The 13,401-nt window shown below is 47.6% G+C and overlaps 1 protein-coding gene across 1 annotated transcript; it reads right to left on the bottom strand.

Annotated features, from left to right (window-relative positions):
* Window positions 1–7,484: 7,484 nt before the first annotated feature.
* LOC120662341 (LOB domain-containing protein 6-like) lies at window positions 7,485–10,652 on the bottom strand. Its single transcript, XM_039941512.1, has 2 exons — window positions 8,663–10,652; window positions 7,485–7,801 (listed from the first exon to the last, which is right to left on the bottom strand). The coding sequence occupies exon 1, from the start codon at window positions 10,557–10,559 to the stop codon at window positions 9,882–9,884; it is 678 nt and encodes a 225-aa protein (XP_039797446.1). The 5' UTR covers window positions 10,560–10,652; the 3' UTR covers window positions 7,485–7,801; window positions 8,663–9,881.
* Window positions 10,653–13,401: the final 2,749 nt, after the last annotated feature.

Below are 13,401 nucleotides of genomic sequence, written 5' to 3' on the forward strand. Positions count from 1 at the left end.
ATCGTAAAGTCTAAAAGAAGGTAAAATCACCATTAGCATCTACAATGAGGGTAAGAACGCCAAATTCTCAAGTTCTTTTTCCGAGATCATGAACAAATATTGCAAAATGGGAGGAGTTAAACCGTGGATGCATAGAAGACACAAATTAAGTAGGGTTGGTAGACTGACCGAGGTGCTGTGACGGTACCACTGGAAGAATTATATGGCATATATAATATTCTGCATTGCGATAGAAATGAACAAATGCAAATAAATTAAACCAATTAAGGCACTGATAAATGAATCAAATAATGTTGGAATGGTTGGAGATCGACGCGAGTCGCGAGCTGTGGGACCGACCTGTGCTTGGGGCTCCTCTACCCTTTGGACGATCCTGATGAGGCGTTGGGTGGTGTCGACGTGGCTGATGATCGGGAAGAGGTCGACGTAGAACTGGATGCGCTGCCTGATGCGCTGGAACTGCTCGGCCAATCTGCCGGCGCGGAAGAACCTGCGGAGGTAGCTTCTGGCCCAATGATTTAAATAGCCGGCTATAGCCTTCGCTATAGCCGGCTATAGCCTCTGGCGAAGAAGAAGGCTAAGAAATGCCCCTTTTAGCGCTAAACGAATTTAACCGCTATTAGCTGCTAATAGCCTGCTAAATCAGCTAAATGGGGCTTTGTTTAGCGCCTATAAACATGTTGGGCTGAAACCTGAAATGAACTGACCGTGAGCCCATGAAGCCGTTAGCCCATGACAACTCTCCCAGCATAAAAAGACCAAAACCCTAGTCTCTCGCCAGTCTCCTTGCAGCCGCCTCTTTCTCTCTGCCTCTCTCCAGAAAAATAGCGACGACCTGCGACGAGCAAGGGGGCGACCTATGACGAGCACGGTGCGGTGAGCAAGGGGGCGGAGCCTGCGACGACGACCTACAGTGACGACCTGCCCGAGCCGCCGACTTAGCCTGCAACGATCTGCAAGATCCTCACCATGTCACAGCCAGAGATCTGTAACGATCTACAGTTGGAGCTAAAGCACAGCCACATGAAGAATTCATACCACAGCCACCAGCTAAAAGAAAGAGACCCATGGGCCCCAAGAAAAAGAAGCTCAGGAGCATAAGGTCTCTGATGCGTGATGAGCAACCTGAAGCTTCTGCTTCATCTACCGAATCAGAAGGTAATCAAGATGATGACGTTTCAATGCACTTTGGTGATTCTACTGATTCTGGAGATGACTAGATATTAGAAATGCATCATTGAGAAATGGAAATGCTCAAGTGCTTGTTATCATTTATGGACTTGTGGTTCTGTAATCTGTTTTATGTCTCTTGTTTGTCACTATGAGTGGTCATTGTGTACTGATCAGTGATCATTGAACTATGTTTAGCAATTTGTATTATTTACTGGACAAGGGTGTGTTTGAAACTTTGAACTTTGAACTTTGAAGATTCTATAGTTTTCAGCTTAGATTGCTTATTTGAAGAAGAGACTTTTGTAAATCCGCTAAATGGTCTTAGCCTCCGTTATATCCCGCTATATCCATTTTAGCCTTTGAAAGAGGTAGCCGCTAAGAGGAAAAATCCGCTATTTAAAACATTGTTCTGGCCTCGCAGGCGGCGACGAGCACACAGGCTTCCCGGAGCACCGCCTCGAGCTTCTGGACCAGGTCGTCGACCGCCGGGTGCTGCCTCAGCTGCACCAGCCGCAGGACGCCCTGGATCGCGCCGGCATCGGTGGCCAGCTCGCCGCACTCGCGCTTGTTCCGCCGGACCACCTTCGCCCGCTCGGCGATCATGGCGATGAGGCCGAGCGCGTCCACGCCGGCGAGCTGGGCCACCACCGGCGAGCTGGGCCACGGTGGTGACGGGATCTACCTTGCTCCATGGCATTGCGCGCTGCTGCTCTAGTCGCTAGATTTTTTTTCTTTTTTTTTTGTTGCTTGTTACGGCTACTGCAGTTCCTGGGCAACAATGATCGACACCACCCACCTATATATATATATATATATATATATATATATATATATATATATATATATATATATATATATATATATATATATCGACACCACCCGCGGCAGCTAGCGAGCCTGGCCGCAATGGAGAGGAAATTTCTTGGGTCCTTATCCAAAAAAAAAAAAGGTGGGCGTGGTCCCATCAGGCATGTGCATAATGCCACAAATCTCTTTTGGTTTTGGAAAGACACATGGGTTAAGAGATCCACTTGTCATCATGCATGGAACAATACCTATAAATATATATCTATTTAGTACTCCCTTTTTTTAAAACTGCATGCAGTTCGTTTTAATTTCGCTTCAAGTCGAATTTCTCTAATGATGACCAAATTTATATGGAAAAAATGTACTCGAGCTCAACATAACTTTTCTCTTTCTCTCGATATCTTCTATAGCTAAATTATTTGTTTGGAGACATCACTATTAGAAAAGAGGCCAAAGGTCCACCCCAAAAGTACCGGCATAAAGAAGACCCGGTACCAATACTAGCATACGTACCGGTTCTTCTTCATACCGGTACTTTTGGGTTGGATGGAAGCCTATGAAAAACCTTAGGCACCGGTTGGTAACACCAACCGGTGCTTAAGGCTATCCATAGGCACCGGGTGGTGCTGCCACCTGGTACGTTTACATTAGTACCGGTTGGTGACTAAGGATAGCCTTAGGCACCGGTTGGTGTTATCAATCGGTACCTTAAACTCATCCATGGGTTACTACAAAAGAAAAATATCTCCATCGCAATCACAAGTGATGTGTAGGTGAGATGGTAAAGGAGCTACACACGAGACAAGAGGTTGCGGGTTCGAATCCTAGCCATCGCACGCGCATGTGCGGGCCTCTTCTAGGTTTAATATATTCTTTTGGCCAAAACTATCTTAGGCACCGGTTCCTTTACCCGGTGTTAAAGAACGATGCCAAATATCCCGGTTTCGGGGTACCGGTACCTAAGGCGCTTGCTGCCTGGTGCCTAAGGCGTCGTTTCTAGTAGTGCATGTTCATACTGCTTTTGGTTTTCAACCACCCACAAGTGTAACTCGTTCGTTTGGACCTCAGTTTTTTTTGGGGGGGGGGGGGGGGGGGGGTGCACGCATTATGTTGGGCAATGTGCTGATGATTGAGTCGAAATGATATTGTAGTTGGTAAAGCCAGAACATCTTCATATTATCATAATCTTTTGAGGTATATGCAGTGCACCCAGTTTTGATTCTTTCTAGTACGTACATGTATATATAAGAAGAAAGCACAAGCAGAGATTAACTGAGCATGCATGCTACACTAAGTAATAGAGATGGCGATGGAAGCAAGCAGGGTCAGCGCACGCATGAAGAGCCATTGCCATCTCGATTTGAAAATGCATCGAATGATATATTAATTAAATTAATATTCAAATTATATCTAAAAAACATGCAACATCATAGACGTCACTGCTAAGGTTGATACGAATCTATTGAAACACGAATGGAACTAAAATGATTAAACGTTTGAGGTTTAAAGATATAGAAATAGGGATTTAAATGCTATTACTCTATACTTGGGAGGTTAGCAGGAGGTTTTGCAAGACACATTGCATAGTGCTCCTAAATTGGGAAAAATCTTGGGTTAGTTATGCAAAAAAAAAAGTCTAAGTTGGACCGGATCTCAAGATTCTATATTTTTAGGCGGTTTTGTAAACCTATCAAGACTCATACTATAGGATTCTGTTTTAGTTTTTTCTTAGGATTTTATTTGCAAACTGATTTTATACTTTATCCATGGACTATGGCGTACAACCTTGGGGAGGCCCACGGGAGGGAGAAGACTGCAGAGAACCCATTTGTGTGGCTTTGAGCCCCTCACGCTCCCTGACGGTTTCGGTGGACAAGTCTATCATAGAGCTCCACTGAGCCCGACGAAGATGGAGGGAGAAACGCGACTATGCGCGCCGATGTTCGGCTCGCCACACCACCTCCACCGATGTAAGACGCACGCCGCCTGGACGAGCATGAGCGCCGGAGCAGCCGCGGGACGTGCGTCGCTGGCCCCTGTGAAGGCCGCGGCCTCCTCCCACGCCGCGAGGCTGAGTGCCTACACGTCATTGGCCATGCGTAGTGTTGCGGGCCTCGTCCTGCAGGTTTTTTCAGGTCTATCCTTCCTCCTACATCTTTCGACCCTAACACATGAGTAAAAAAAAATCACTTTTGCTGCTTTTTTTTAAATCCAAATTTGCAGCGTCTCCATATTTTTTTGTGGGTATTTTATTTATTTTTTCCGGGTAGCAGCGTCTCCATATTGATCCTGTTTAGACTTGTTTTGACTAAAAATTAAACTTGCTTCATCGATGTTGTGATAGGGCACGGAGTCACGGACGACACGAACTAAGAGCGTGTCAGAATCTCCTTCCCAAATGCTACATGAGGGGACTCGCAGCTTGTGTGGACCTGACAGGAAGCCTTTACCAAGTTGAAGGAACACCTAACTCCGAACAAAAGACATGCAACAGGTAACACTACGTAACATGTGTTAGGGTGTCCTGGGCTGGCCTTGGCGGGGTCGTCTGTGACAACTGACAAGTATGTATGCGCCATGTCTTTGACAGAGGAACCAGGGACCTGCTGCTTGTAACCACTGCTTCCACGGGATGCGACTCCTCTATCATTGCCATAAATAAGTTCCTTCTCCTTATTATTAACTAGATAATTATGTCTGTGCGTTGCTACGGATAAAGTTGATATATGTATTAGATACATATTGATGTCCGTGTGTTAATTTGTAAGAATCTACGTGATCGAGTCGTGGACGGAGGGGTTGGTCCGACTCGCATACGGGATGGACTAAGACTCGCTCACTTGTCAATAACACAGGTGGACCAAACCAACGTACCAAACTAAAAATTTGGATGAAAATCTTACTCGTTTTAGTAATAGGTATAGATATATAGATTGTTCGTTGGCCGTTCATCTTTCTCTCTTGGCAAATAATACCAAACTTTGGCACACTACGAGTTGGGAACGACAAGTACTCGTCCCCCATAGGCCATAGGACACAAGATACGACGGAACCAGCAGCTAGCAGAGAGGAGTTTACATGAAAAACATGCATATTACCACCAAGGAAAAGTTTTCCAAGCGAAAACCCAGACACTGTCAGGAAAGTGCTAGTTACGGTTACGGCTCCGATATGCAAACGTGAGACATTTGTCCCGGCTCCCATATTCTTGACGAGTTGTGTCGCACTGTCGGTGGAGGCTGAAAGAATCCGGAAAAGGTCCAAGGGCGTAATATTCCCCCACCCACACACACAAACACACACCACACCCCCACCACCACCCTGTTTAGTTTTAAAAAAAAAATTCTACAGTACCCGTCATATCGAATGTTCGGAACGAAACATTAAATGCAGTTGAAAAAATAACTAATTACACAGTCCAATTAATTAGCACGAGATGAATTTTTTACGCCTAATTAATTCACAATTAAACATTATTTGTCAAATAATAACGAAATATACTACAGTACCAAACCCAACAACTTTTCACCAACTAAACCGCGCCTACCAGTCCACACTAAAACCAGATTACAAGTGCCTGGTACTAGAGTGCTGCCAAATATTCCCCGCTTCAATCAATCAATCATGCATGCATGATTCAGAATTAAATAATTAAGCGCGATGGTGAACAGTGTCCCCGTCCCCTGATTCCCCCAGTTTGGCCGGGAAGGTAGATAGGGGACAACACCCTGTAGCACTACTTGCACAAAGACAGCTTGTTTCATTGCCACTTGGGTACAGCCACACCGAGCAGCGAAAGATCTCGCTAAAACATAAATATTAGTAGAAATTTATTAGAATGCTGAGACGTACGATCGGCGCACGCCTCCTCTACACACCCTTTTGCTACCTGCTCGAGCCTGCCTGCCATGCCCAAAACAACTGTCTTTCTCACATGCGGTTAATAGAGAAATTCCTAATAATCAGATATACGCATATGACTCGGGTTGAGAAGTTAACTGCAAGAGCTTGTTCTTAAGGACTTTTGCATTATCTGCTTTGGAAGAAAATTAATCAGTTGTATGAATAGGGGAGGTCAGACTGATGACTCCTGTTGACACCAAAATTGACACGGCTGGGTTGGTGTACACAAACCGGCCCGACCGATTTGGGTGACTTTGACAAAATGCAAATTTGACTTAACCAATGCGTATCTCTTGTCGAGACGATCAAAATACATGTATAGAACGTCCAATTTAGACTTCGGATGAGAGAGTTATGACTTCGGGAAGAGAAGACAACACATAGACTGGACCGGTCAGACCAATTGGCAAGGGCGGTCAGACCGGTTTTGACGGCCCAATCCAAGTTAGGAGCTGTATTTTAATACGAAATTTATTAGAATTTTGACTCCTAATGGGGACAAGACCCCCTCTCCCTATAAATATGAAGTGTCAAAGGCCAATTGAGGGTATCCAATCGATCAAAATACAATCAAACTATCTTTCTACCATTTTTACCTTTTGCATCTCCAAACTCTAACTTTTTCAACCCTGATATGTTATTCTTCCTTCGTCTATATGGTGCTTGAGGACGCTCTGGGTGGCCTACCGATCCTAGAGCAACACAAGGTGTGCTTGTCCCGACGGAGTCCCTCCTGGACGGGCGTTTGTTGGATCCTCGTCGGAATGCCCCGCCGAGACTAGTCTGATCGGTCCATCGTACCGATCCGATCGGTTGGTGCAGCGGCGCTGCAAGGTGTGCCGCTGCATGTTCAGTACTCGGTGCTCGACACATTTTCGCGTCAACAACTCTCATGCAAATGCATGCAGCAAAGCTAGCATGCCAATTATACCCATTTCATACATCCATGACATGGTCCTACTGTGACTCTGTGAGTGAGAAATTCACACTACAACTCAAAAGGACATTCTGTGATGATATAATTGCCCTGAACCTCAGTTCAGTCTTTCAATCTGCATGTAAAGTTAGTGTTTCAGTCTGCAGTATTTCTTGAATTTTGATGCCAAAGAAGGAGATCTCCCAAATATGACACAGGCAGAGACTCACAACAGATTTAATTCTTCTCGTGATTGACTCACCACCATCAATTTTCTGAATAATAGTATGCTCACACTTTCATTCAACTTGTGCCGCTCAGCAAATACTACATAATATGCATGAACATAGTCAGGTAAAGTAACTGAAAACGTGCCAATACATATAGGAGTTTTTTTTAGACAACAATCAAAGGACTAGAATTGGTACTCTCAAACAAGTTGCACTTTTAACTGCCAAAGTCGCTAGCATCTCATGGTTGCCAACTTGCCATATCCGTCACGCCGGTTTGGAATGCACAAATGTGACTTCGAATTCGGCATCTGATATGAGGCCACCATGCTTTAAACTGTCATCCCGAGTTCCGGCACCCTTTTAAAACCTCCATATTCCTGATCAGCCAACACATCATACATAACAAGATAACTGAGACCATATTCCTGATCCAGAAAAAACATACAAAGCTGCAACCAGCAAACTGTAGGATTCCATATAACCATCTCACTTTCATCAGCAAACACGTGTCTTTGTAAGCACCTGGATGAACTGGACCACAGTATGTAATAACTGTCCACAAAATTCAGGCAACATAAAAGAGCTGGACATCAAGGCCTAGAGCCATGAGAAGTTCAGACCAAGTGCTGTGTGTAGTTAAACCTAAAGTAGGAAATCACAACTCTGTTTTAACTATTATCTGCAAATCCTGCATCTTCTGCTTCGGACAAGGCCTCATCTCGCTGAAGCCTGTCTGCCGTGTCCATAACAACTGCCTTTCTCACCTCACCTGCAGGAAATGGAAAAGTCCCCAATCAAATTTAAGCAGTACTCCACAGCGCCGACAATATAATTCGGGTCCAGAAGTTAATTGCAAGAACTAATTCTTAAAACTTGCATTATCTGCTAGGAAGGAAATGAGTCGGAAATGTGCTGCTAGCTAGTCACTCTTAAATTTATACAAAGCCAGGAGGTCAGGCTGATTCCCATGAAACTGCAGTAGAGCTAGCATGCCGACTGTCTTTTAACACTTCTATCATCACCGGGTAGTCATGTCATGAAGCCCAACTTCATACTACCATGAGCGAGAAATTCACAATATAACTGAACCGCCACTCTGTGATGATAAAATCGCACTGAATCTAATATTCTCAGTTCATTCTGCACATAAATTGGTGTTTCAATCTGCAGTATTTCTTGGATTTTGATGCAAAAGAAGGATATCTCGCAAATATGACACAAGCGGAGACTTGCAGCCAGATTAAACTTCTTGCAACTTACTCACCCCCATACGTTTTCTGAATAATATTTTTCTCTCACATTTGTATCCAACTTGTGCCGTTCAGTAAATATGTACCATGCATGAACAAATTCAGTTAAGTAGCTGAAAACATCTCAATACTATGAGTTTTCCCCCCTAGTGACTATACTGTAGGAGTTAATAACAAACAAGCGAAGGACCAAAATTCGAGCCAAAGAGCACAGAGTGGCAGAGCTAAACATCTAAAACTGGTGAACATTTCTTTTAAGCACCAGATTGGTAGTAACTACTAAGCATCATTTTGATAGTGAGAGCAAGAATGTTGCAAGACAATCAAACACAGGGCCGAAATCAAGAAGTGTAAAATGTGGGTGAAAAAACAAATAATACCTGGACAAGGACAAGGATCAATAGAACAAGTACACTGACAAATCAGAAGACTGGTCCTCGTCGCCACCATCACTCTGCTGCTGCGACACCAGGCCATGCGGCCCGCCCAACGACGGCGGCAGCGGCGGCTGAGATGAATCCATTTCGAGCCCAAGCGCGCTCGCCGTCTGCCCCTGTGGCGGCGGTTGCTGTTCGACGCGGAATGACGCGGCCTCAACCGAGTCCAGCAGCTGCAACGCCACCGTCACGCCGGAGTCGTCGCTCCCATGCTCACCGTCCATGTACCCCGCGACCTGCCGCATCGACGTCGTGTTCGGCTCCGGCTGCTGCACCGTCATCGTGTTCGTCTCCAGCCTGTACGGGTGGCCTAGCCCCAGCGAGATGTGGAGCTCCGTCTCGGAGTACTGCGCCATGGGGTCCTGCTGCGCCGCGGCGGCCTGCAGCAAGATCGCCATCTCCGGCTGGCTGGCCTGCGCAACCTTCGCCGCGGCAGCCATCTGCTGCACCGCCTGCTGGTGCATCTCCCGGTGGCCGTACCCCAGCGTGACATCGAACTCCGTGTCGTCGTCGTAGTGCGCGGCGAGGTTATCGCGCTGAGGCGCGGCCGCGGCCATCAGCTGCATCATCGCGTCCTGCTCTGCCGCCGCCTCCGCCTCGGCGATCTACTGCGCCAGCATCATCATCAAGTCCTGATGGCTCGTCACCTCCGCCGCGGCGGCCTCCTCCTGCTCCTCGGCCATCTGCGGCGCCATGTCCTGGGGCTGAGGCTGCTGCTGGAGCCGCGGCGAGGCGTCGGGGCCCATCCACGCGTAGCCGCGCGCCGCCGCAGGGTCGTCGTACTGCTGCGCCGCGGCGAGTCGCCGTATCATGGTGTCCAGCTTCTTAGAAAGCTCCCCCGCGGCAGCCACCTGGTGCCTGTCCAGGAAGCTGGTGCTGGTCCCCGTCCCGGCGAGCTGCGTTGTTGCGGAATCGTGGTGCTGCAGCGCGGCGGCCGGGGCCTGCGCCGACTCCGACGCCAATGCCACCGCCCCGGCAGTCGGCTGCTGCGTTTCCGCCATCAGGTCGTGCAGCTGCCCGTGGCGGTACCCCTCCGGGATGCCCGGCTCCACCCCGGTGTGCTGCGCGGCGAGGTGGCGGTGCTGGTTTGTGGCCGCGGCGGCCGCCGACTGCCCGTTCCCTTCCGGGGAGTCCAGCTCCGTCACGGCTGCGGCCTGCGGCGTCAGCATTGTCTGCTCGCTCGAGGACTCCCCAGCGGCGGCGGCGGCCGTGTTCTCTGTCCCCGCCATCTGGTTGTTCGTGTCCTGCCAGCGCTCGCCGGGGAGGTGGAACCTCTCCCGGCGGCGGCGCGCCTCGCCGCTTGGCGCAGCTGCCGCCACTTGAGGTCGACGGCGCGCCGCGCGGCGAGCATCTTGGCGTCCTGCTCCGCGTGAGCCAGCGCGCGCTCCGCCTGCGCCCTGGCCTCCATCTCCACCTCCGGCCCGGCGGCCGCGAGGTCGACCGGCTCGGACGCGGCCGCGGGGCCGAACTCCGCGGCGATCTCCGCGCGCGCGGCGTCGACCTGCTCCCGGGTCTTCTCGTTGAGCATCTGGAGGACGGCGACGTAGGAGAGGCAGTCGAGGGCGGGGTCCCGCACGCGCGCCAGGGCCTCCTCGACGAGCGTCTCCGCGGCGCGGCGCCGCTCCTCGGGGCGCTCCACGTCCTCGAGCATCCTGGCGGCGTTGCTGGCGCCGAAGACTCGGTGCACGGCCGCGAACCGGGACGGCTCGTCGCCCTCCGCCGGGAAGAAGGGCGCGAAGACGCAGCCCGGCACGCACCGGCGCCGGAGCGTCCTGCACGCCGCGCACGGCACCTGGACCGCCGGCTGCGCCGCCGCCGTCCACGCCTCGTCCTCCGGCATCTCTCCTCCGACGCGGAGCGCGACGCGCTCCTGCTTCCTTGCTTACCGGAGGCGGCAAGGCGAGCTCGAGGGAGGAGGAGGAGGAGGAGGAGGGAGCACAAGCGTAGGCGGCGTGGTGATCTCGGTGCAAGCTGGCATCCATTGGGCAGAGGATTTTGGATTGACAGAGGTCGGGTGGGCCCTAGGTTAGTTACGATTACGGTTAGTTTAAAGATTTGATGTTTGATTCAGTCACAAAATTAAAGATAAATTCTCTTGATAAAGAAAACAAAGGTTAGCTGAAATACGGTTCCAAGGAGTATGAGATATAATCGTAGGCATAATCTAAAAAAAATGAGATATAATCGTAGGAGTGTCACAATACTTAAAATTAATCTCTCTTTTTTAGACCAAATTAATCTCTCTTAATGTAGCTTTATTTTGCGGTGGATAAATCACGTCAAACTGTCAATATCTTTGTGCTCCTATACTATAGTTCCCTTGTTTATTAGAATTTTTAAAATTGTGTTCTTGTTGCATTACATTTTTGATGTAAATGTAAGACTATTTTAATAGATTATCTATGAATATAAAATTCTTCTTACTATATTTTGTTTAGAATACGTATAGGACTTGTATCTTCACTAGTTTAAATTGCAAACGACGGAAAGCACATGCAGAAATGTAAGTGATAAAATGTGCATTGAAGCAAATAGATACTCCATCCGTTCCAAAATATAGGTCGTTTTGACTTTTCTAGATTCATATATTTTGCTATGTACATAGACATATGTTATATTTAGATACATAGCAAATACTATGAATCTAAAAAAGCTAAAACAACTTACATTTTGGAATGGAGGGAGTATGCGGCATGTACTGATGCGCTTAGGTCACTCCAGTGGTCAATTTCATTTGTTTGTTTTCAAAACTGCTACTGTGGATAAATGAAACAACCTTTACCGTGCTAGTTTCATTTTTGTAATGATGATTCCTTTCTCAGGTAAGGTTGGTAGGGTTGCATGCATTTATTCGTAGAAATAAGTGCGTGTGTATGTGAGCATCACTGTATTTTGAAAAAAAAAGTTGCTCTCTGGGGAGAACATGTCTTCTCTCTTGTGCATGAAGATAATCCCTGGTGATAAATTTATATCCGGTCCCAAAAGAGTAGTGGAAATGTTTACAGCTTTTCGATGTCACCATGTGGGTCGGCTTTTTTTTTTTTTGGAGATAACCTCCAAACTGGGCCGAGACAGTAATTGGGCCGTAGTCGACAACAGACGCATTTGTAGCGCGGCACTGACCGGAATTTTTTTATTTTTTATTTTTTATTCGATTTATCAAAAATATATGTGGCTATTTTTTTTTTCAAAAATGTCACCCTGCCGCCGGTTGGTTTGGCGGTAAGGAGTTACCGCCGGATGAACCGGCGGTAACATCCTTGGCCCACGGCCCATGGAAGCTACCGCCGTTTGATCCGGCGGTAGCTCCTTATCGCCAAACCAACCGGCGGTAAGTGCTACCGCCGCGCTGTAGCCCGGCTATAGCCGGCTGCTACAGCCGGCTGTAGCTGATCTGTAGATGGCAGCCCCCTACCGCCGTTTGAAACGGCGGTAGGTGTCCCACAATTTATTTTTAATTATTTTATATGCTTTCACTGCTGTAATTAATTGTATAATTATTTTAAAGACGGTCTGAAGTGTAATTATTTTCTTTACGTTTAGAGAAATTTCAGAAAATAATAGAGATAGCAGCGGAGGTTAGGGAAATATTTTTTATAAATTTATACAAATTAGATTTAACTCTAATAGTCTGTGACAATATATTTTCATGAGATATTCATGAGTTTCAATTACGATTTCGATGTCCTGTCACCTTGCATCAGATTCTTCTGCACCCCTGCTATAATTAAAAATGTGGGAGTACCTGCCGCCGTTTGAAACGGCGATAGACATGCGTGAACCATGCCTATAGACCAAATAGCTCCATCTATAAATTAAACATCGCCCCATCTCATATGAAGGCAGTAGCCATCTCATACGAAGTCTTTAGTCATCCACACATGGCCACCATGTCTTCCTCTGGTTCTACCTACATTCCGTGGAACAAGATTAGAAAACCTGTGCCTCAAGGAGTGCAGGTTCCAATGTACTTCTGCGGTTCGTTGTGCAAGCTGATGGAGTCCAAAGTTTTGGGCGATGACTTCGGCAGGAGGTTCTTCATGTGTGAGAACTACGAGTTCGATCCGCCAAAGCGCTACGGCAAGGACAAAGCGAAGGTATCACCTCGCACTATCTAGTTTGCGCCTTCGGAGTTCAGTATGTTAATTCTAACTCGGCTTGGAAATAGAGTCCACCACCTCTTTGTGATTTCATACAGTGGCTGGACACGGAGCAATCGACCGAAGCTAAGGAACACGTTGAGCGCCAAGCAAGGTGGGCTGCGGAAAGGTGGCAGCGAATGCTGCAAGAGGAAAAAATGGAGGAGAAGCGCAAGAAAGATAAAGAAGAGATCAAAAAGAGGTTCGCAGAAGTTGAACGTCGGCAGGCGGAGGAGCGTGAAGCTGATTGGGAGAGGAAGCGAGAGAGGGCCCGCCGTGCGAAGGAGGCGGGACCCGAGGCTATTAGGAAGGGGAAGTATCCTCGGTGCACTCAGTAGATGACTATCATGTAATGTTCGAATTTCATATTCCCTAAGGCATGTTAGGTCTAGATGGAACACGACGTTAGCGTGTTCCATGTACATGCCAGTGCAATTGTTATTGTAATTTCAATCTCAAATTAATCGGCATTGTGTAATTTGTACTAGCTGCAACTAAATTATTCAGAAGCATTGCCCTACAAATAAACTTTTCAGACCGACG

The sequence above is a fragment of the Panicum virgatum genome, chromosome 2K, assembly GCF_016808335.1.
Source record: "Panicum virgatum strain AP13 chromosome 2K, P.virgatum_v5, whole genome shotgun sequence".
In the NCBI taxonomy this organism is placed as follows: domain Eukaryota; kingdom Viridiplantae; phylum Streptophyta; class Magnoliopsida; order Poales; family Poaceae; genus Panicum; species Panicum virgatum.